At 47.9% G+C, this 22,661-nt stretch overlaps 2 protein-coding genes across 4 annotated transcripts; one reads left to right on the top strand and one right to left on the bottom strand.

Moving 5' to 3' along the window:
* The first annotated feature begins 499 nt into the window (after positions 1-499).
* On the top strand, positions 500-3,525 carry TOMM22 (translocase of outer mitochondrial membrane 22). The gene is made up of 4 exons (XM_006276244.4): positions 500-649; positions 736-854; positions 1,001-1,118; positions 2,810-3,525. Exons 1-4 carry the CDS (start codon positions 545-547, stop codon positions 2,882-2,884), a joined length of 417 nt encoding a protein of 138 aa, XP_006276306.1. The 5' UTR covers positions 500-544; the 3' UTR covers positions 2,885-3,525.
* A 201-nt stretch (positions 3,526-3,726) lies between these two features.
* JOSD1 (Josephin domain containing 1) lies at positions 3,727-22,216 on the bottom strand. Of its 3 annotated transcripts, none has more exons than XM_019489607.2 (5): positions 21,385-22,216; positions 12,347-13,113; positions 8,509-8,637; positions 8,165-8,359; positions 3,727-6,797 (listed from the first exon to the last, which is right to left on the bottom strand). In XM_019489607.2, the coding sequence occupies exons 2-5, from the start codon at positions 12,529-12,531 to the stop codon at positions 6,698-6,700; spliced, it is 609 nt and encodes a 202-aa protein (XP_019345152.1). In that variant the 5' UTR covers positions 12,532-13,113; positions 21,385-22,216; the 3' UTR covers positions 3,727-6,697. The 3 variants fall into 3 exon arrangements, with proteins under 3 accessions (XP_019345152.1, XP_006276305.1, XP_014463331.1); XM_006276243.4 differs by lacking the exon at positions 21,385-22,216 and adding an exon at positions 13,572-13,653; XM_014607845.3 differs by lacking the exon at positions 21,385-22,216 and adding an exon at positions 13,317-13,532.
* Positions 22,217-22,661: the final 445 nt, after the last annotated feature.

The following is a 22,661-nucleotide window of genomic DNA, read 5'->3' as shown; positions in this document are numbered from 1 at the left end:
GGGGGGGAGTGTATATTGTGCCCTCCAGCCTCCTGTTTGGTGTGTGCTGTCTCAGCACAATTCCTCTAGTGAGATGGTGTAGACAGCTCCAACACCTAATATAACTGAGTGGTGTCCAGGAATAACTCAGTGGTTCTATTTGAAGCAGTTTCCTCTAAGAATGCTACAACTTCATGCCAAAGGAAAAAGAAAGATTTTTGCCTTGGCACACTGTTATAGAACAATCCAGCTGAACACACAGAAGGGGTGAGGCGTATGTAAATGTGTGTATGCACGTGTATATGTATGTATGTATGTGTACATGTGCGTGTAAATGTGTATGGATGTGTACATATACACAGGATGGGGCAGCAGAGCTCGGAGAAGCACAGTCGCAAGCCCCGGGGCGACGAGCAGCGGCGCCCTCCAGGCCGCCGGGGGCACTCATGCGGGGAGCCCACCCCCTTCTTCCGGCGCCGCTCTCCCGTTCGCCTCGCCTTGCCTGCCCTTCCGCTTCCGGCGCTGCCTTTCCCCCGCTCTGCCCTCAGCGCCTGGTCTCTCAGTTATGGCGGCCGCCGCATCTGTGAGCCCCGAGGACCTGCTGCCCAAGGGCGGCGCGGGCAAGGCCGAGGAGCTGGAGGAGGAGCTGGACGATGACGACGACGACGAGGTGCGGGGGCCGCCACGTGCTGCGGGGGGAGGGGGAGGGGGCAAGGGGCTGCTCGGGCGGGACTGAGCCGTTGTCGCCGCCCGCAGCTGGACGAGACGCTGAGTGAGCGCCTGTGGGGCCTGACCGAGATGTTCCCGGACCGCGTGCGCGCCGCGGCCGGCGCCACCTTCCACCTCTCCCTCTCCGTGGCCCAGAAGATGTACAGGTGAGGGGGCGGGGCGGGGCTCGCCTGTCCCCTCCTCCCCAGCCCTGAGCTCCATCCTCCTCACTGCTGGGGCAGGAGGGAGGCGAGCCAGTGACTGTTACTGTCGTCTGTGTGCGCATGTGTCTGTGCATGCCCATGTTCCCCAGATTCTCTCGAGCGGCGCTGTGGATCGGCACCACGTCCTTCATGATCCTGGTACTCCCCGTTGTATTTGAGACTGAGAAACTGCAAATGGAGCAGCAGCAGCAGCTGCAGCAGCGACAGGTGAGGCACACAGGAGCCCCCCACCCTGGGGCACGCTCCTGTTCTCTTTATGGTGCAATCCTAAAGGAACTGGGTGGGAAGGGGCCTGCAGAGGTCATGTCTAGTCCAGCCCCCTGTGCAAGGCAGGATCATCCCCATCCAGAATCTATATGCTAAGACTGTCAGGTCAAGTTGCAGGTAAGATGTTTAGGTTAGATATTAGGAAAAACTTTCTCAGGGGAGCAGAGCACTGTAACAGGCTTTTTAAGACCTAGGTAGACAAAGCCTTCACTGGGATGAGATACCTGGGGCTGGTTATGCTTTGAGCAAGCGCGTGAACTAGATGTCCTCCTGAGGTCCCTTCCAGTTCTCATTTTCTATGGTTCTCTGACACAGCACAGACATGACATCCTCACCTGCCACAGGCAAAGCAGAGGAACCACAGCAGCCAGTGTTCTGCATCTATAAAATGTCAATACAGGCTCAAAAGATTCTGTGGAGAGGTCTACACCCCTGACTACAGAGGAGTGTAAAAATGCCCACAGTTCCTACCAGTGTGATCATGGGAGAAAATAACTTGGCAGATAGCAGATGCCAATGGGACTTGGGAAGAAGCATGAATCTTGTGCATTGGTTCAGTGCATGGGATTCCCTGTACCCCATTGCCATTACACTAGGAACGCAAGACATGTTATGAAGAAGTAAACTGGCATGGTTTTGTATTTGATTATGGTCTGTAGGCCAGGAGATAAATTCAGGATGACTTGATTTTTCAATCAGTACCTGAAATCCTAGTGACATCAGTGGGAAAATTGTCACAGATTAAAAGGAAAGCACAACCCCTTTGTAGTAACTAAACTTAGTTTTTCCTGTGTTTTCTTCTTTGGTGCATCTCCCACCTTGTTTCCTGTGCTAGTACAATCAATTAATGCTGACACTGGCATGCTGTTAGTGGGTTTTGTACCAGATGCTTCAGTAGGATTACTAGGGGCAAGGAGTTAATCACTGTAATACCCTATTATAGGCTGGCTACAGACTCAGGCAGACATGACATTGGTTTACGCTTGGTTCAGTTGGAAGATTCCCTCTGTAGCTGTAAGAGTCAGAAATCAACCTTCTTACTACAAAAAGCAAAGTTTGTTCTGCACTATTAGCATGATGTATTTGATATAGGCAACAGAACATACATTTGAGATCATTGACTAAGAGTATTGGGACATCTTTCTGCTTGATACATTTGAATAAATAAGAGAGTTGTCTACTGCAACAAAGAAAATGGTATTGAAAAATGATGTGCAAGTGTGTGTGCACTGCACTCCCACCTCTGTAGAATGAGACAACAGTAGAGCAGAGGTCAGGAAACTTGGCCAACCTGTAGGACAAAATCATGCAGCCCAGTCCAAGGTAGACTGGTGCTTCTGACATGACTACAGCTGCTACTGCTCCTCTCTGGTGCTGAATCACTGCAGATGCACACACAACCCAGCCACTACTAAACACAGCAGAATCTCCCTGCTGAAATGCCACCAGTTATCTGGGCTTTGTAGGCTGGATCTAGCTGGCAGGACTTAGGTTGCTGGCCCTTAGACTAAAACACTCAGTGGAGTAAGCCGCATCCTTAATCATCTGTCTGTGAGAACAGAATGGTGCGTCTCTTGTCTTTTAGCCTTATTAATATGAATAGATTCTTAACTTACTGTTGTTTCTTGCAGATACTTCTAGGGCCCAACACAGGACTGTCCGGAGGAATGCCAGGGGCTCTGCCTCCACTTTCTGGAAAGATTTAACTTTTCAGAAGCTGCACTGGATCCGTATCCTATTGGAAGACCTTGAAATTACATTTGAACTGTTGAGTTGTCCAGCCAGGGCACTTTTTTTTTTATTTTGGGACACTGACCTCTCTACACTGGGGTAAAAACCCCTCTCTGGACCTTTTTTGATAGCATCTGTCCATACTTTCCCCTGAAGAAATCATGAATCTTTCCTCTAATCTTTTACAAAAACTCTAAATGGAGGAGCTCCTCTTCTGGACTCCTTGCTTCTAGGGAAACCACCCTGGGGCATAAATTGGGCTCTGGTCACTTTTATCCAGTGTTTTCTGCAATCAAAAGAAAATACTGTATTTTTTTTCCTGGCTAAAGCAAGGTTAGGAGAGATCTATGATAAAAAGCAAGAGTGAATTTCTCTGTGGGGGAGTGAATGAGGAAGGGTGGCATAAACATCTGTGCCCTATGGAGAAAATTATGTACAGCTTGCTTGCAAACATTTTCACTGTGGTTTTTTTAGTTTGGGGAAGAAGTGGGGTAGCAGACTCAGTTGAGGATTGCATCTGTGCCGATTCTGTATTTGCATCATAAAGCTACACTTCAGAAGTCAGCTGCATAATTTTTTTGTATTGAATATTAAATAAAATTCAGTCTAAACACTGTGGCTTTTGTAATGCCCCTCATGGAAGGCAAATTCTTTTTGTGTCCTCTAGCTGCTGGAGTTAACCTCCTGCTTGATGTATGCAGTCTTGGTGCAGTTCCTATATGAAGATAAGATTTGACAGGTGAGGTACCTGAATAGTGTCCAGGGATAACAGAGCGGTTCTGTTCCAAGTACTTTTCTTCAAAAACAAAACTTCATACCAAAGAGAAAAAATTTATTTTTCCTTTACATACTTTGATACAGAACAATTCAGCTGAACATACAGAAGTGATGAGACATGTATATGGAGAATTTTCCATTTTCAATATTTGGTTAAACAAAATACATCTTTGTAAACAAACTCAAGACAAGGCTCTAACAAAACCAAACAAGCAAGAAAACAAAAGTGGGCTTCCCCACTACCAAGCAGTGGGATTGGGCTGCTTCCCTTCCCACTCTGTCACCAAGGCCCTGTTCCTCAGGATGTGATCATACAGTTTCCCTTTTCCTGAGCAGCTGGATCACATGATTTCCCTAAGGGTAAAACAGTGGTCTTTAGATGTAAAGAGAGGGAGGTAGCCCCAAAGTGTTTTTAAAATGTCTTTGCATATTGTGCACTGATCCATTGGCTTGCGGCTTCCATACAATAAAGGGTCTCTTCAAAGTGCGATTTTAGTCAGCATAGAAAATTCCTTTGCTGTGGAGAATTTTTCCCTCTTTCTTCTTGGAAAATGGCTTCAAGTCATAAGCAGAACTCCTGCAGGCCTGGTGCTCTGCTCATGAAGTGTTTCAAAATTCTGCCAGCTGGTTTTGGTCATTGGAATGTGTCAAGGAGTTGGACTTATATAGAAATGCTGAATGTAAAAAGAAGCCACCGCCCATGTGTCTTCAGAAGACTGCAGCATGGTGCCTGTGGGATGTCCAAAGGTTGTTAAAACACCACTCTTGTCCTGTTGTCTCATGGCTACTGCTTTCATTTACAAAGGGCTGGCTTTGGTGGTTTGAATTCAGCTTCACACCGGCTTATCCAGAGTGCATCTTGTTCACATTTACAGCACCCTGCTCAAGGGCATGTACAGGGGAAACAAACACTTAAAGTGAGAGGAGATGGTTGTGGCTCACAGCCCTTTTTTCAAAGACTCCAGCCTTCCCACAACCTGGAGTGGCAGACACCTAGGTTCCAGCGCTATTCTATATTTGCTGCCTGAGTGGATAGCATATGGATCAGGAAATGTGATAAACAGCATGCCAGCCACAAAGAGCCAATTAGCTTGAAATCCATCCTCGACTCGCTGTTTCCTTATTCTGCTGTAGAAGGAATGATGATTGAACTATACCCAGCACCTAGCTGAGGTGACAGGAAAAAAAAAATGAGTAGAAGATTCCCATTGGAGTCTCCATGTCTTAGTTCCTCCTCCCTTCATGAGGGAGTGATGGACAAGGTGGTTCATCAAGAGGGGAATGTCAGTCAACACTGAAGGAAAAATTTGGTTCAATTATCATCAAAGGACGTTCACATGGACCCTGTACACATCTCCCCCAGTGGCTGCTTGTGACTACAAAAGGCAGAGATCTTAACTTGCAAAGCCCCTTTTTGATTTGTCTTTAGATCTTAGTTTATTCATAGGCAGGTTTACTTAACACCTTTTTTTGCCTTAGCAAGCCACAGTCTGAAAGAGAAATAAAAGGGACTGACTCCCTCCCTCTTAAATACCTTCAGTTTTATTCCCCTCTTCCTCACCCTTGTAAGAAGCTTCTGCACTACCAAGTGAACATGCAGGAACAGTTAAAATAGCATTATGTGTCGCAGCAAAGAAAATCCTGTACACTTCTCAGAAAACTCTTGACTTTTCTCTCTAGACACTTGAATTCTCCGAACCAGCCTAGTCTTGCTAGCGCCTCCTTCCCTGACCCAGCCAGCTTCACACCAAACAAGCACTAGGCCATGTGAAACATCATTGTTTCATAGTAGCTAGGGTCAGGAGGGACCTAAACAGATCATCTAGCCTGACCCCCTGCCACAGGCAGGAATGAATGCTTGGTTCACAAGACCCCAGACAGGTGATCATCCAACCTCCTCTTGAATTTGCTCAAGGTAGGGGCAAGAACCAACTTCCCAGGGAAATCATCTCAGATTTTGGCCACCCTAACTGTAAAATATTACCTGCTGATCTCTAACCTAAGCCTGTTCTCGATCAGCTTATTACCATCGTTCCTTGTCACCCCAGGTGGTGCTGGGGAGAAAAGGGCTCTACCTGTTTGGTGTTGATCTCCACCTGATAAGCTTGTAGGCAGCCACCAGGTCCCCCCCTCAACCTCCTCTTGCTGAGGCTGAACAGGTTCAGGTCCTTCAGTCTCTCCTCATAGGGCCTGTCCTGCTGTCCTCTCACCCAGTGGGTGGCCCTCCTCTGAACCCTCTCCAGGCTGGCCACATCCCTTTGGAAGTGTGGCGTCCAGTACTGGACGCAGTATTCCAGCTGTGGCCTGACCAAAGTCGCATAGAGGGGGAGTATTACCTCTCTGGACTGGCTTGAGATGCATCTCCTAAGTGACATTAGAGAAAAATCCCCTACCTAACCAACAAGTTTCCATAAAGATGGCCCTCACCTTCTGTAGCTGAGTTGGCACAAGTACTGCTAAGCAGCAGGGGATTCTCCAGAGCACTGTATCACTGCTAGTGTTGGAAAGTTTCCTGAGAGACCCTTATGTGTAATTCCAAATGTCTACAAAACTGTTATGGAGGGAGATACTGTTGTACAGTGGAGGCAGAGTGCTTGGCCTCTTCTCCCCCTGAAGCCACCTTCCAGCCAGAGCAGCTTTGGTAAGTTCTGAAGGGAGTAGTGTCCAAGCACATGCAGTCTTTAAGGTGGGCTGGGGGGTAAAATAGAACAGTGGTGGGGTCCACAACACCTTAACCCCAAAGCCTGTTTTATGAAGCACTATGCATACCAATTAGCTGGAAAGCACAGAACTTGCTTTCCTCACTTCTCCATTAAGAAGTGACTAGCTTCCAAACCCCTCCACTCTGCCCCCACCCCTTATGTCACTGCCCTATTGCACCAAAAGAGAAAGAAAAAAGCCCAACAAAAGGAAGTTCCAGAGGAGAACTGGGGCACCCATTATCCAGGTTACAGGACCTCAGGGCAGTGAGGGAAGGGACTGGAGCTGTAATGGGAGAGGGCACATCAAAGTCACATGTCAGCTCTCCAGCTCTGATGTGCTTCCACCTCTTCTGGTACCACCAGGAGAAGTTCACAGTTCTTTCCTCTCAGCTGGTGTTTCAAAAATTTCCTGTGGGAAGGAGAGGAAAAATGTAAGGGCAAAAATGGGGAGAAACTTTCAAAATAATCTGTCTAAGTAGCAATGGCTCCACAGGGACAAGATACCCAGGAAGAAAATGGGGAGAGACTAATTTCACCATTATATTTTTTACAGTAACTACAGATTAGAAGTTCCCAAACCAAATTAAATCACTAGCACCTATTTCAAAACTATACAGGTACAATCTTAAACTCACTAGTATAGTTACACAAATTACTCTTACCAGCCATCCAAAGTCATTTTAGTTTTTTGACTCGGCAAGAGACAGTGCAACTGAAAGAGATTTGATTTCTTTATGTTTCAGAGACCAATGGTCTGGGGTGTCTTAAGAAAAAACAGAATGCCAGGGATGGATGGGTTCATGCCAAACAGAGTGGTGCAGAATTTGCTGGCAGCTTATGAACTGAGATCTGATACAGTTTTTCAGCTACTCTTTCTGGAAGATCTCTCTTGGCAGGAAATTAGGGAGTGACCTTCAAATAATATGAAAATAAAAATCTTTCATTTCTCTAGTACCTTTCAACCTATTCCCAGAAAAGTTACATGCAGGAACCACAATGCATTGATGAAAAGTGATGTCCCAAGATAAAACCCAGCACCCATCCTGCAAAAGCAATGGTCATAAGAATGAAGAATTGCTTTTCCACTGAAAGTTACACACAGGGAGCTTTAGGCTAAAAAGATGTCATTCAATTCACTAATATTTCAGCAGCATGACGAGCTCCATATACACTGCCCACAACTGTAATCTGTTTGTCTGGGACATCAAGATAATCATCAATGTTTTGAATGGCGAAAGGTGCAGAAGACTGTGAATGCTAGGAATGACAAGAACAGCAGTTTTACTACCCTGTGAAAGACAAGGAAGACAAAATGGAACTCTAAGATGCAACTTGGGAAAGGCTTCCCACCACTGTAGAAACTGTCTGCTAAAAAGAAAGACTTTTGCTGCACCACACAATAGTTTTGCCTGTCAAAGGAACCCTGTCATACCCTTTCCATTTGATGCTGTATGATGGGTTTGACTGCAGGTCTCACCAGGTATGAGACTACAGGCTTCTACGTTCATAACTGGTGATTACCTTAGGAATGAAGTTCAAGCTCTCAGACTCCTAAGCTATTTTCCTAGCCTCACATAAATGGATTTCATGGGGTAAGATCCAGGAAGGGAAGAATGAATTTTACTCTCCTTCTTCAGCCACTGCTATCAGAATTAACACTTATCCATAGGGACGGCAAAACATGAACTAAGTTATATAGAACACCTAATGCTTCATGACAGATGTTCCATCTGTAGTAGGGGCTGGGGGTGAGGATTAGGATAGAGATGTACCCACCTGAGCTCACTTTCACCTCCAATCCACTCAGGCACCTTGAGTTTGGAGTCGAGATTGTAGTAGGTGCCTCCTACCTCTCGGACGCAGATCCAATGCTGTCGTTTTAGGGGGAGTTTCAAGGGACCCCAGCAGAGGCTGGAGGGCAGATTCATGATAAAGCCCATCACATTAGAGAGAGCAATGACATTAACGTCCCTGAGCAAGGAGAGAGAGCAAAGATGGTGATCATGTTTTGCTTAGTCACTTCACTTGCTTCCTTTTTTTTAAATCCCAACAGGAAGCAGTCATCTCCTGTACCACAGAAATAAAATGCTTCCCCAGATACTTCATCCCAGTTCTTGTACCTGCGCTTGTCCCACCAAACTGCTTCATAGCCTTTGGTCTGAAGCGCAGCCATGATGACATTCACATCATAGTTCCCATTTCCCAGCATGCTCTTCTTGTGTGGTGTCACCATAGTGTTGGGAGACAATCTGCAAACACAAAGCAAAAAACTGTTGTTGCAGGTGTTCATTATGCCAGTATTCCAGCCACATGCAATACAAGTATCTGTAGCCCTGTGGGAGTGGCTACAGTTGCAGTATCCATACCCTGGCAGTTTGATTTTTAAGCTCAGTTCAACACTGAAAGGTGTCTATCTAAGAGGACCCCTCAATACCCTCCCATTCATTATCCGTTTGAAATTCCAATCAGTTGGCTGAGAAAGACATCTTTGATTGGAACTATTCTTTTAGTTCCCTCAGGCAGCGAAAATAACAGGGTATTGGTTCTGCCCTGACTCACATGGCTAAATACTGCATTAATAATATTTGAGATAGGAAACTTCCAAGAGGTGCTAAGGTATTACACTGGATCTGACCCCACTAAACTCATGAGAACAGAGGAAATCACAGTATCTAGCGTGACGTAGATGCAGGTCAGGTTTTGTTTAGCAAAGAGTGGTTTTCCATTTAATTCTCATCATTGTTTTAGTAAGTTCCAAAATGCTTAAAGAAAAGTATGTAACAGTCAAAAGTTATTATAATAGCCAAGTCTGCAGTCTGGTAGATCACTGTCATTAAAACATCTGCTCAGAAGCATGCCTAGATGCTATGTACTGGTGCAATCATTGCACTATGCTGTGTCCAAAGACATAGATCTCTGCACCAAAATAGCAAAATCAGTAGAGGCCAAATTGAAGAAAAAAAGTCAAGTTTGATGACACACCTCTAGCAACCAAAGGTCACTGCTACTATTGTCACTCTACCTATCTCCCAGATTACTCAGCGAGTGCCTGCACCTCTCCCACAGTGTTGAGAAACAGAGATACCCCAGTCCATCACACTACTTTGAAGGCTGCTGAACAGCTGCATGGGGTAAGTTGTGCTTGCAAAAGAAGCCTAGTGAAAATGTACGGACCTAATGCAGGGGTGGCCAACTTGAGCCATGGGTAGCCTGTGTATGTGGTGCACAGCCTGCCCCCTCCTCAGCCAGCTATTATGAGTAGTCTTTGAAATTGAACTCCGTTGAACTTGTGTGAAGTGGCAGATAGAGAGGAAAGAAAGCAGAGGAACAGATCAGCTAGGAAGCACAGGGCTGATAAAAAAAATAAAGAACAGCATATTGAGCAAGGGAAGCAGACTGGAGTGGCACTTAGGGAGGGCATGGGGCTACCTTGCGGCATCCCTGCCAAAAAGGCCTCCACTGACCTAGTGCATTCCATCTCTGGCAAAGTGAAAGAGACCTGACAAAAGGAGAGGAGAGGAGAGGCATCTCTTCAAGTAACTCGGTCCCATCAACTGTTGAGCACAACTTCCAAGGGAGAAGTTGTGCCCAACATTTTCCACCTGGTTAAATTTCTGGGTGGTCAAGGCAGTCACAGCAGAGTGCACTGGAACAATCCAGCCTGATAGTTATCTTTCTATAGAAAGGGAAACAGACATTTGAAACAGGGCAATAATGGGAGAGGCTGTTAATATCCACTGGTGTGGCTTTTGAGAAAGAATCAAACTGCAATTGAGCCTGGTCAGTATCCCACTGTCCCAAAGGAGGTGGTACCATTCACAGGAAGAAATAGGCCCCAAACTAGTCACAAAAAGGTTCACATCATAGATAGCTGCCCACAACTTCCTTAGATGTGCTGGAAGGTTACTCACCACTAACTAATTCTTCAGGGATGCTGTCTCTGCATATTGACATGTATGGGGTACTCACACTGGCACTGCTCAACTACAAAAGTCTTTTATGTAAACAATACCCACTGTGGCTGCACAAGCCATTTAGAGACAAGTTCCATAAAGAGCTGTAAGGCTGTAACCATGCTGGCTCTTCCCAGTAAACCTTAGAGTCCTAAGGTCTGACAGAAATCAAAGGAAAAAGGGAGGGCAAGCATGAATGTACATGCACAAAGATCTGTACATTTCCTTTTTAAGAATTCCCTCTATATATTCCTAACTGTGTTAGCCTCAATGAATGGTACAACCCCTAGGAAAGTGAACTGAGGTCTAATCACCCAAGGAATGCAGAGTGGTCCTTCCCAAGTGAGTACCAGGGCTACCTACTAAGCTGAGAAAGTAGGGTCCTGTAAACATATGCAAAGAATTCCTGATAACACTTCTACAGTGGAAGCATTCTGGTATTATGTCACTGATATGCAAAAGACTTTAATGAAGGAAGTCCTGAAGACCCTGAAGTCCTGACTAATCAGGATGCCACACAGAGGCCAGACCACTGTGATGTGGGGAAGATGCAGCCAAAAGAATCGCTGAACATGCAATCTAACTTTCTGTGGAAAGATACAAAGTCTGGGGAAGAATCCCAGGACATGGGAGGTCTAATACAGGCAGAAGCTTAGACTCAGTACTAACCATCACCAAAACCATTTGTGATAGAAATATTTTGACATGCGTTTTCTATACTTCATAGCAAAGTGATTCTGAATCAGGATCCATGACAAGTTCATCCATCTTGATGAAGAGATCAGAAAATGTCAACAGATCTCTTGTAGAAGTCTCATACTGATCTACCAATAGGCTCTTGCCCATACCAAGTCAAGCATGTTGACCGAGCCATCATTACTTATGACTGGTAATCAGAAAGGACTGTTTTGCTTCAGTTTAACAGAAATCCTTCTATGACTGAGTTTTTGTCCGCTATTACTCTGTTATCCATTAGCGCTTAGGAGCTATAGAAATCTTGATCAATGACAGAAAAGATATTATAGTTGGCCTGGGAACACAAAGTTCCAGAACATTTACATGCAGTCTGGCTTCCCACTTTTGGCAAAGACATAGATAGCCATGTCAAATTCTGGTAACAGCCTAAGTGAGAAGCATCTGTGATGACTACAATGGCTAGTATCTGTTGCCTTGGCTCCATCAGTGAAGGGTCTTAAGGAATATTCACAAAAGTAAATCCATAAAAATGTGGAAACAGCACAAAACTATTTTGGTTCCATAGCACAACAACAGCTAACTGGAGTATTCATTTTCATTTCATTCAGTAAAAAAACCCCTTTAAAAAAAAAAAACAGCTGAAGCTGCTGCAGAATTTTCATCAGTGTTACAGGACACATAGATCTAGCTGCTTAACTGAGGTCCAGCTTGCCAGAGTACACAAAGCCTTCTTGTGTGGAAATTACAGAGGCAGTACTTGAAGATTTTCATTCACAAATCTGGGCGAACACAGAAGGTCAAACCTTTGATCAGACAACAGCCTGGGAAAGACACAGGCTCTAAACTGCAGCTATTGAGGTTTTTGGACCACATTACACCAAAAAAATCTATTTCCTCTCCTCTCCCAGGCCAATCACATGACCCGAGTTGTTTAGACTAACTTGATAGGAATAATACACTTTCTATGGGAGAAAGATAAGAGGCAGAATTTGGGAGACAAGCAGACACACTGAAAGGCAGGTAGGAGGGAAGAGACATGGTGCTGACCTATCACATAGGGATGTCCATAATCAAGCCCTCACATCCCAAATTGGCAGCCAGAACAGTTGGATAGACTGGAAAGGGGGAAGAGAAGGTAAAGACTTTTGCATCACTGATACAGAAGTCTTAGTGACATAAGAGAAAAGCAGGCATGTCCTCAGCACTGTTGGATTCCAGACAAAACCCTTCTCTTCCCTGCTACCTCACCAAGGATGGGAGGGTAAAAAAGAGCAAAGGTGAAGCAATGCTACCAAACAGTGCTCCCTACCTCTGGAAAATCTCCTGCAGTGTTTCCCGTGTGAAGGCATTGCTGTCCTGGAAGACATTATTGAGGGCATGGAGGGCACACAGCTCTCTGCGCTGCTTCTCATGGTATATACGCAGTGGGGCCAGCGGAGGTGGCTCTGGTGATTCTGATTTGGTTTTGTCACCTTTCCATGGCACGCAACTCATTTTCTCATAGGGCAGTTGAGGAGGAAGGTGGTAAGGAATAAAGAGGTTTGAAGTTTCTACCCCTGCAACCAAAACAGCAGCCCACTGTCCTCCTCTTTTGCACACTAATCCAGTTTCCAGGTGGCAACACCCCCTGCAACTCTTGGCTTCAGTTTATTCAGCAATCGTCTCCAACGGCCGGGTGCAAAAATCACGCGAAGATCTGGAATGTTTTCCCCCTTTCTTCCCCTGCTCCCCATAAAATGCCCGCTGGGGGTGCTCCCCTCCCCACCCCCCTCAAAAAAAGTATCAAAAGCTTTGAATTTCCTTGGTGTCAGAGCAGCTGGAGTTTGCCACACCGCTCCTTCTCTTCCATCTTCGCCAGTGCGGGGTGTCCCTGAGAAAGGATCGGGGGCAGGCCAGGAAGGCTGGTTCACAAGGCACGGCCAAAGCTGAATGCGCTGTCTCGGATGCCGCCAGCAGAGGGGAGGGGAAGCCTCAGGGCTGTATTACAGCGTCAGCATCCTGATGAGGGGGGCGACTGATGCCAGGGAGGCAGAAGGCAGCTTGGCGCTGCGGGGAAAGCTGTGCCCTTGCACTGCCCTGCACAGAGACGGGGGAGAAGTCCTGTTAGCTCCAAAGTGAGACCCGACCCAAGGCTGAGGGGTGGGGTGGGGTGGGGGGGCACTAGACCCCAACCACCCCAGGCTCCCCCTTCCCCTGTAACAAGCCCACCCCAAGACCTGCCCACTCCCACCCCACCCCCAGGCCCATCACAGGCCCCACCCCAGACCCCCAAAACTCACCACAGGCCCAACCCCATAGAACATCCCTCCTCAGGCCCCGCCCCCAGAGCCCCCTGCCGAAGTGCGCATCGTCCCCCCGGGAGCGGGGAGAGGGGCGGGCGGGCAAGGGGAGAGAGGTCCCTAAGCGGAGTTGCCGCTGGCGGGGGCCGAGCCGCGGAGGGGCGAGGGGGAAGCCTCCTGGCCCGACTGCGCGGGCAAGCGAAGCGGAAGTGGGGCGCGGGAGGCCGGACGCGCCCTTGGCGCCCCCCCACTCACCACTCGCGGCCCGACCTCCGCGGGCCAACAGCCACTCCGGCTTCCGCGCAGGCGCAGCCGGGCCCGCCCCTGGCCTGGCGCGTGTACTGGCCCCGCCCCGCACACGCCGACGTCTCCGAAGCGCGCTGCCACGTGACGTCACCGGACCCTGCGCCCCTCCCACTGGGCTGCAGCCGAGGACCCACCGCGCCTGTGCACTGCCCTCCCCAGGGCCCGCTCCCCGGAGCTTGGAGCATGCGCAGAGCCCTCCTGTTGCTCAGGCGCAGCGAGGGGCCTGCGCAGTGTTGCCTGGGGTAGGGTAATTATCGTATCGAAACGATAACTTCAACCCTTTAACGATGCACGATCAAGCAGAGTGAACGTGTTCAAAATGCACGGTCCTGTTTGAGGCAGCTGATTGATGCAGCATATGCAAAACCCCAGTCACTCTCAGGCACTCTTCACTGACTTGCGGGGTGCTGCCAGTAGCACTTTCGTACAACAGCTTGCCTCGAAATAAAGAAATGCTTCAACTCCGATGGCCCAGCTCTCAGTCGCTGGCGATTCAAGTGAGCAATTTAAAGTCAATAAGAAGATGTATTTGCATGGTCATCTGCATATTCATTTGCGTATTTTAGTGTGCGATAGCTGTTCAGCAAATAGGATAATTTCGAGCTTCCAACACAATAATTGCATATTTAAGACCTGGCAATGCTGAGCCTGCCTGCTGGTGTGAAGCGGGGGCTGCACTGGGGCAGGGGCAGGAGCCATGCTGCTCTTTCCTTGGGGCTGCTGCTAGGCAGTGCCCTACGTCATCCCTGACTGAAGCAAATGCCTCGAGTGCCCAGGGCTCGGAGCTGTCCTGGAGCATTTGCAGGGCATAGGGGGTGCACATGGGTGTATGTGCACCCCCTGAGCGTGGCGGTGCACCCCCTGCGTAAAGGTGCCACTGACACTGTTGATGGCGCCTGCAGGCAGTCTCCACTTGCCACTACCACCCCCTGCCCCGATGCTGCCAGCGGCTTCTATGGGCGATCTGTGATTGCCATAGGCTGCCACCGCCACTACCAGTGGCATCTGCAGATGGTCGCCGACCATCGGTTGGTGCTCACCACCCCCACCGACAGCGCCTGTGGGGGAATTCCCATGGGAATTTCCATAGCTCAGTCTTCCAACCCGCGCAAACAGTGGCAGAGACGTTCGAGATCAACACTGGGACCATCACCTTTGACTCGATCAGTCAGAGACTGAGGTCGCGATGAGGATCACACTGGACCATGCCTCACCGGTCAAAGTCAGCTCGCAGACGCAGGGACGTCTGACTTGCGAGAGGCTAACGAAGCCTAATTGGACAGAAAGTGCACACACTTGGCAACCGGCTCTGACCAGTAAGTGCCATTGATATATGTTTATGTTTGTGGTGTTATTGTATGTTATAGTCACATTTGTGTTTTATTGTTATTTGTAACCATCCCTTTGTTGTTGAACACAGTTGTTTAAATAAACCTTCTCCATGATCTAACCCAGAAATCTCTAGAACCTTCTCTCAAATCTGGCCGACTAGTAACAGGCCGCAACAGGCGCCACAGCTGCCTGCAGGAGCTCCCTGCTTACTGCCACCATGCTCCTGCTGCTGCCTCCAGCCGGAGCTCACCATGCCCAGCCCCAGCTTGCAGGGGCATGCAGCATTCATGCCCTGGAGCTGGCCTGGGGGTGACGCTCTTCCCCCAGTGGTGCCCACCCTGCTTGCACTCTAGGCACCTGGGAACAGGCCAGCTCCCAGCTTCCACCTGGCTTTGGTGTTTTGCCTGTAGAAAAACTTATGGTACCCCCCTCTCCCAACCAGGCCCTACCGCCAGAGCCCTTCCCTCCCCCCACACTGGGCAGTAAATAGGCCTGCATTTTGCCCACCCCTGGTGTAGCTGCTGGGACATAAAAGCAGCAGCCTAGCAGCACCTGCAGCCAGGCAGGCAGGTTACCCTTTCCCTGCCTGCATCTTGGGACAGGCATCCACAAGTAAGTAATACCCTGGGGGTGCCCCTAGAGCGGGGGGGGGGGGTGGGAACTAGAAGTCACAGGGGGCAGGGAGAAGCCCAGATTGTGAGTGGGGGGTGGTTTTTCCTCCAGGCCTGTGCTGGCCTGAAATGTGAGTGCTCCAAACTTGACCTAGCACTAAAACCCATCAACATTTGTGCAGCTCACAGTATAACATGTAACAAGGCCCTGATGATACTGAATTAATGGCCTATTATAATTTATCAAACTCCTGAATACTTTCCACACAAGGAAGGTGAACTGCCACCCTCTGCTCCCCCCATCCCCCTTGTCCTTTTTGATAGGCCTTGAGTTCCCAGGACTCCACTTCTTTTATTTTGCTAATTGTGTGTCTGCTACTCCACCCCTTCCCTATGACATTTCACTTGCTGTGCCTAGCTTCCTGGATTCAGAGACCTAAGGAAGAATGCCTGACATTCGAAAGCCTGTCTAACTTTATCCCAGCTACATAGTTGGTCCATTCAAAGAGATCACTCTAAGAAATCCTAATCCTAGGCCAGTGATGATCACACCCAATGCTAATAAAGGTGACCCCAGGAAAGAACAAGGGTCACAGGTCATGACTTAGTTTCCCTGCTCCCTACTCAATTGCCCAAAAGCACATAATCTCAGAGAAATGGGCATGAATACAGAACTTTGAATCTGAACTGTATAAAATGGCTCCAAAGGCATAGGGGTGAGAGCCTGGAACTTGCCTCAGTCATGAGAATGGATTCTGGGGGGGCATGAGCCCTTGCCACCCAGTAGTGAGTACGTCTGTTTATTCTGTGCTGTACATAGCTGCTCTTGGTAATGTTGCCCGATTGATAATATTTCAATAAAGCAGGGTATAGTTCTGAGGAACTAGTTTGGGCTTCTCTTGTGCTTCTTTGGATAAAATAAGGACCCCCAGAGTAATTCTGGGTATAACAAGACTTCTTTGGCTGACTAATTCTTTAGGTGGGGAACATGTAAGGCGGTGGGTCTGAGTCTTTTTAGACCTGAGGCCCTCTCAGAAAATGCTGTCTCAGAGCTTTCACTTGTTTCTTGACCATGTAAAAATACTAGAGCAATTCTTCTGTTGCAAAGACCTTGGAAACACCACAGCAGCTCAGAATATTTTGGACTAAGTAGATTCCTATTTGAAATCTTTTGCGAATTATGTGTAGATGTTTGCACACCCAATGGTGCTAAGATGGTGTGGCACCCTGCAGCAGGGATCCTGAGATCCCTGCAGAGGATCTCACATCACGCTGGTTGAGAAGTACTGTTTTTACCCCCCAAATCTGTCCCTGTTTACAGAGGGAACAGCACAAATTGCCAAGCACAGCCTACACATGTGGTTCAGCCTCAACCTGGAGTGACCTCTGCCATTGTGAAAGAGTTTCAATCTCCACAGGAATGTACCAGATGAGACCTGGGAGTTCCTTATAGTGTAGCATCCTGTCTGTGTCATCAGCCAGTGCTTGATGTCTCAGAGGCAGGTGTAAAAAACTCCTCCATGTACAATAATGAACATCCCATAAAGAGAGTTCCTTTCCAGCTTGTATCTGCCATTGGCCTTATGCCCTGAATCATAAAGGTTTATATACGAATTTTAAGCCTTATGCAATAGAACTATTAATGTTTTAATTAATCCTATGGTAGCTACTCAGTGCCTATGCTCCAGTTCCTCAAAATACTCAGTCCTCCTGAGATTGAACTAGTTCTACAAATTCATCATATTTGTTTTCAGTGCCAATCATGTAAACATTATAAAGCTGCATAAAGGCCTTCATCCAAGATCAAGACATACTTAAGTTTGATGACCTACAGGCATATATTAAAAGCATTCCTAGATCTGAAGATATTGTATAGTATTAGCAGATAAGTAAGACAGCGTGGGAGAGGAAGTTACAAAGCGGTGAAGTGACTTGCCTAAGCTCATTGGCAGAGCTGGGGAAAGAGTTTATGGGTGAAATCATGGCTTAATTAAAAACAGTGGCAAACTTGTTTACTTCAGTGGCGCCAGGATTTTACTGTGGTATCTAGTGGCCTACATATTAGACCATGCTACCCAAAAAGTGCACCTCACAACTATGAAGACAAAGTCCTTAACCCAAGGAGTGTATCAACTTAATTTCAGCATAATACAAGAAAGGGACTAACAGCACAGTAGGTCAGGTTTGGGAATGAGGCACTGATATGTTGCCACAAGAGCTCTGGAATCTGCTTCTCTCAGCAGATATATAACTTGGAAAAGATGTGTCTAAAGGATAAGACAAGGAACTTGGACTTGGAAGACCTGAGTACTATTCCCAGTTCTGCCATGGAGCTACTGATTGACTTGGACAGGTTTCAACATACTTCCCCTTCATTCTTGCTTGTTTAGATCATAAGTGTCTGCATAATAGGTCCCAATTAGTAACTGTGCCCTTTATATTCCAATACAAATAACAAATAAGGACACAAGTCTTTGAAGAAAAATATTCTGCATCCTATTTTCCAAAACCCTGAACTCCCATTTTCTGGACACCTAGCTAACTTCTATTCACCTTGGTTGTGCCATAATATCTACAACCATTTTTAAGATTGAGTAGGATTAGTAATGTCATTTTGGGGCTGCCAAGCTTAACTAACTCCTAGAGGAAGAATGGTAGACAATAGCCTCCTGCTGCAAAGGAGGTGTCCAGCTGCATACGCTAAGTGGCATCATCCATACTTGGTAATATCAAGGGTTTTATTGAGGAACATTTGTTCATGTATCATAGAATCATAGAGAAGTAGGACTGGAAGAGACCTCCAGAGGTCATCTAATTAAACTCCCTGCCTGAGGCAGGATCATCCCTGTTCAAATCATCCCATACAAATCATAACTAAACTCTACACAAGATTACCATCAACCCTAACACAACATAGACCTAACACCCTAACCTGCCACAGGTAAAGCAAGGCAGTTAACATTCTGCTTTTATGAAATGTTGTCAAAATATGCTCAAGAGATCTCGGGTAGATCTGTGTGGCTTGGATGAGTGAGGCTTCCAGCCTCTGGATGGTTATCTGTATATTCTGGGAAACATTAACATTTGTACAAAGCACTTTATGAACACTCAGCACTTGTCACAGGAACCTGGGAAAGCAGGCATTTTTACCTCCCTTTTAAAGTTAGGAAAAGTAATGGCCTGAGAGCCCATGAGCTACTGAACACCTGCAAACTCAGTGGAAGGCAACAGGAGTGATGAGAACTCAAAATCCTTCCAGATGTACCAGGAGGTTAAATGAGGCAGAGTAGATTTGCCCCTTATAGACTAACCAAACTCTACATATCACAAGGTTTCACAGCTGAAGCTCACTTCCTCAGATCTTATGAAAAGACAAGCACAAAACAATGTATGAGGAAGTTAAATGAACCAAAGCCATGAATGGGCCCTTATGCGCTGACAAAGGTAGTTAGCTGGCCTAGTCTGAAGTCACCAGATGGATCTATATAAGCTGTTCTGTAGGACACAATGGATGCTCAATGGAAGAGCTGGTTGTGAGGGAATTGGCAGCGCTAGCAAGGCTGGTGTTTTCACTTTAAGCATTGGCCATGAATCCGTAGACTTGTGGGCAACCTGTTGCCATGTAATTGTAGGGGGAAGAGTTTTGATCCAGTATGTAAATAATTAAAGTTGATATTGTTGAGCCTGTGCAGTAAGTGTTGCCATCTGCAGATTCCAGAAGCTGATCTTTTGTATTGCAGCCCCAGCTACCAGTTGGGCATGCACAGATGATACAGTGCTTTTGGTAGGACCCTGAAGTATATGTTCTGGGGTAAAGGTGAGAGATTGCTGTGATTGACAGGTGAATGTATCTAGTGGAAGAGTGAGTTGAGTAAGAAGATTGGATGCTGTTTGATTGGCATTGAGTGACAGACCCTTTATCTCAGATGACTGGTCAGTGAAAATGGAATGATTGAGGCCTTTAAAATCTGCAGCTTGGAGCTGGTGTGTGTGGACAACATGGTTGTGTGTGGGAGTTGGTTTGTTGAGATCTGTTCAGATTGGGCGTGTTTGTTCAATAGCGGGTGAGATTTGTGTTTGGCTATGCTGCTGTCTCAACGAGACTGGCTCAGAAGCCCAATCCCTTGAGTGACTTCCTGCCATCTGTAATCAATTTTGACTTTCAGAGTACCTATTGGATTTGTCATCAGATTGTCCTGCTAACCTATTTGCCACCACTGCATTTGCTGTTACTGGTTTGCTGCTTCTACAATCATCTGTTCCTACTTTGGTAAAGTATATTGCTTGTTTGTTGTTGGTGTTTGTTCTCACCTTGGTTTCATTAATATTCCCCTCTTCCCTTTGTTATCCATTTTGCTAATAAATCCTTTGTGTTTATACCCATTAACACTGCTTCCTGGTTATTCCATTATAAACTCAAGTTAGGCTGGGAATCCCACTTGGCAGCGTCGCAGGTGTTGCTCTGTCCAGTGGCCTGATTCAACCTCCCAGAGAAACCACCCAACTACCTACCTTAGGAGAAGTCATGTTTTGAGATTTACCTGCCTTAAAATGTGTCCTTGCAATGTTATGACTATGCCAGCCCCAAAGCCCCAGAAACTGGCACCAGAAACAGGGGGGAGTTCCCACTTCTTATATAGAAAAGTCACAGGACTTAGTGTCACAAGCCAATGGGTCAAAAGGAGGGAACAGGTAAAAAGTTAACATCAACAACATCTCCATCTTGAATAGCGACCATAAGGGGACCTGCAATTACTCTTCATTCCAACATTGTGACACCAACAATCACCATCTCTTCCTTTGGACTGGTGTCTGGTAGGAGTGGATGGGACCCTTCCCATCGCACGCCTCAGTTTCCCTGCCCTGAACGCCACCTTCTCTTTGGGCAGTCCCCTCCAGAAACGATCACGGATGCCACAGTGCGAGCAACCATCACCATTCTCTCGATGAAACCGCTGCCGCTGTGGTCCAGGAAGATCTTCCCTTGCATGCCTGCTCTGGGACTGGGTTTCCATAACCTTCTTGAGCTGGTCCAGTTCACCTCAGACCTCTTTCAATGTCTCTGTCACTGTCTGCAAGGCTGATGACTCCTGGGTTGGGGTGTGTGCTCTTGATTTCTCCTCCAAGGCCCTCGCTATAGTGCTCTGTATATTCAGGGCCTCCAGTTTTCTCACTACTTCTATTTCAGTGGCTAACTTTATGGCATCATCCAGGCTATTAGGCTTCCCCAGCCAAAGCTGCACCATCTTATCCCCACTGAAGGCATTTCTGATGAACTGGTCTCGGGCCACCAGGTCCTGCATCTCTGGGCTGACTTGTGGAAAGGCCTTTACAGCTAACTGTCTTAGGACAATGCCAAACTCTTGCAGTGACTCCGCTGAAGTCTTCTTACGATTAAAGAAAACGGTACGGGTCCATTCAGGTGCTAAAGCATAATGGCAGGCCCCTGTAAGATCCCTATAATCCTGTTTGGCTTCATTGCTGAGCCCATGGTAAGCCTTCCAGGTACTTATCTTCCCTGCTCAAATGCCCACACAACAAACAAAATCTATGCACTGGATGCAGCAGCCTGCCCTGCGCCCAATGGCCTGTGACCACCAATTACCGTTTGCCTCACTTGTGTGATAACCCCCCTGCTCCCTTCAGATCCCACCACTCCCACCAATTTGTGCCAACCCCACAGCCCCAGCAACCAGCACCAGAAACAAGGGGTAGTTCCTACTTTTTAGATGGTGCACCATAAGAGGTAGGGTCACAGGCCAGCCAGCCAAAGGGAGGGAATAGGCAGGATCAATAAGGTGGTAACATACACTTAGTACCTTAAATTTCCCCCACAAAGGTGTCCCCAATCGCTCCTTTAGTCCCAGAGTGCTCAAACAGCAGCAGCCCGCAACTCCCCCCTGCAAGTCTGAGTCCAAGTCCTTCAGTCCAACTCCTCTAGTACCCTCTGTCCTGGCTGGCCAAGCCTGTGGGATCCCAAGCCGCACTGTGAACTCCTCCTAGGCAGGGTCTCCTCGATAGGGGTTGCAAACTCCGTGCCTTTCTCCTGGCTTCGGTAGCACACGCTTCTCCAGTCTGCCGGCCTCCCCTCTGCTTCATGCACAGGGCTCTGGGCAATAATAAAGCGATCCCCAGGACTCAGATCGGTATTAGAAGAGCTGCCTGCTCAGCCCTTGCAGCCATCAAGTGCATTGGTCTCAGCACTACCGCAAACTCCCCCCAGCACATGGAACCTTCCTGCGGCGCCCCCTCCAAACCATCCCCAAGACAATGCACAAATGGCGGCTACACCCTACCCCGGCGGGTTCTGGGAGTCGTAGTCCCTATTCGCAGAGTCCTCCCAGCTCTGTAGGCTGCCCACTGGTCCCGTCAGCTGTCATTCAAGGGTCGGCACCAATCCAATCCAATCAAAGGAGCCGGAGAGCGAAGGGACAGAGCTAGGAACTCCGCCAATCGGAGAGCAGACTCAGGAAGTGGGCCAAGAAATTAAAATAGGCAGTTCCTTTTGCTGCTACCCAATGAGGGGGTAGGGGTTTCCGATCGACGGGGGTGGGAACCAATCGAACTGCAACCCTTAGATGCAGGGCTGAGGTGGGAGACAGGGCCCCGGGTGCCCAAGAGCAGTGGCTTGCTCAGAGTTGCTGCGCTGGCCCAGGGTGGACCGGGGCGCAGCGGCCCGGCGCTGAGTCCCTTAGCCAGGCGCTGATCTGGGGACTGCTTCCCTCTACACCAGCCTTCCCAGGGCCCAAGTGCTGCCGGTCAATGCCGCCCCTGGGGCCAGGTGCTAGGGCGGGTCGTGCCAGGGCTCGCCCAGACATGCCAAGGCCGGGGCCGCTGAGCTGGCTGGTTTCACCCCTATGTCATCATCCCCGTAACCCAGGCCGCTGCCCCCGCATTTAGCAACAGCAGACTTTCTTCTCATCTGATTGGTTCCCTCCTCCGTCCATCGGGAAAATCTGCCCTCTTATTGGTTAGCCGCCCAAAAGGAAGGGCCCATTTTTCTTTTTTCTTGCCCACTCCCTGAGCCTGCCCTCCGATTGGCGGAGGTCCTGGGCCCGCCTCTTCGCTCTCTGGCTCTTTGAATGTGATTGGCCTG

Source organism: Alligator mississippiensis, chromosome 4 (assembly GCF_030867095.1).
Source record: "Alligator mississippiensis isolate rAllMis1 chromosome 4, rAllMis1, whole genome shotgun sequence".
Taxonomy (NCBI): Eukaryota; Metazoa; Chordata; order Crocodylia; family Alligatoridae; genus Alligator; species Alligator mississippiensis.
The sequence above is the reverse complement of the archived record's forward strand: the minus strand, read 5'-3'. Positions and strand labels throughout refer to the sequence as shown.

What these genes read in the sequence shown, in the direction of transcription:
- TOMM22 (XM_006276244.4), top strand. Translation starts at nt 545, where the DNA reads ATGGCGGCCGCCGCATCTGTGAGCCCCGAGGACCTGCTGCCCAAGGGC. An exon ending in GTGGCCCAGAAGATGTACAG is followed by an intron (nt 855 to 1,000) that starts GTGAGGGGGCGG and finishes CATGTTCCCCAG; the next exon opens with ATTCTCTCGAGCGGCGCTGT. An exon ending in AGCAGCTGCAGCAGCGACAG is followed by an intron (nt 1,119 to 2,809) that starts GTGAGGCACACA and finishes TGTTTCTTGCAG; the next exon opens with ATACTTCTAGGGCCCAACAC.
- JOSD1 (XM_019489607.2), bottom strand. Translation starts at nt 12,531, where the DNA reads ATGAGTTGCGTGCCATGGAAAGGTGACAAAACCAAATCAGAATCACCA. An exon ending in CTGCAGGAGATTTTCCAGAG is followed by an intron (nt 8,638 to 12,346) that starts GTAGGGAGCACT and finishes TTGTGTTTGCAG; the next exon opens with ATTGTCTCCCAACACTATGG. An exon ending in GTTTGGTGGGACAAGCGCAG is followed by an intron (nt 8,360 to 8,508) that starts GTACAAGAACTG and finishes CTCCTTGCTCAG; the next exon opens with GGACGTTAATGTCATTGCTC.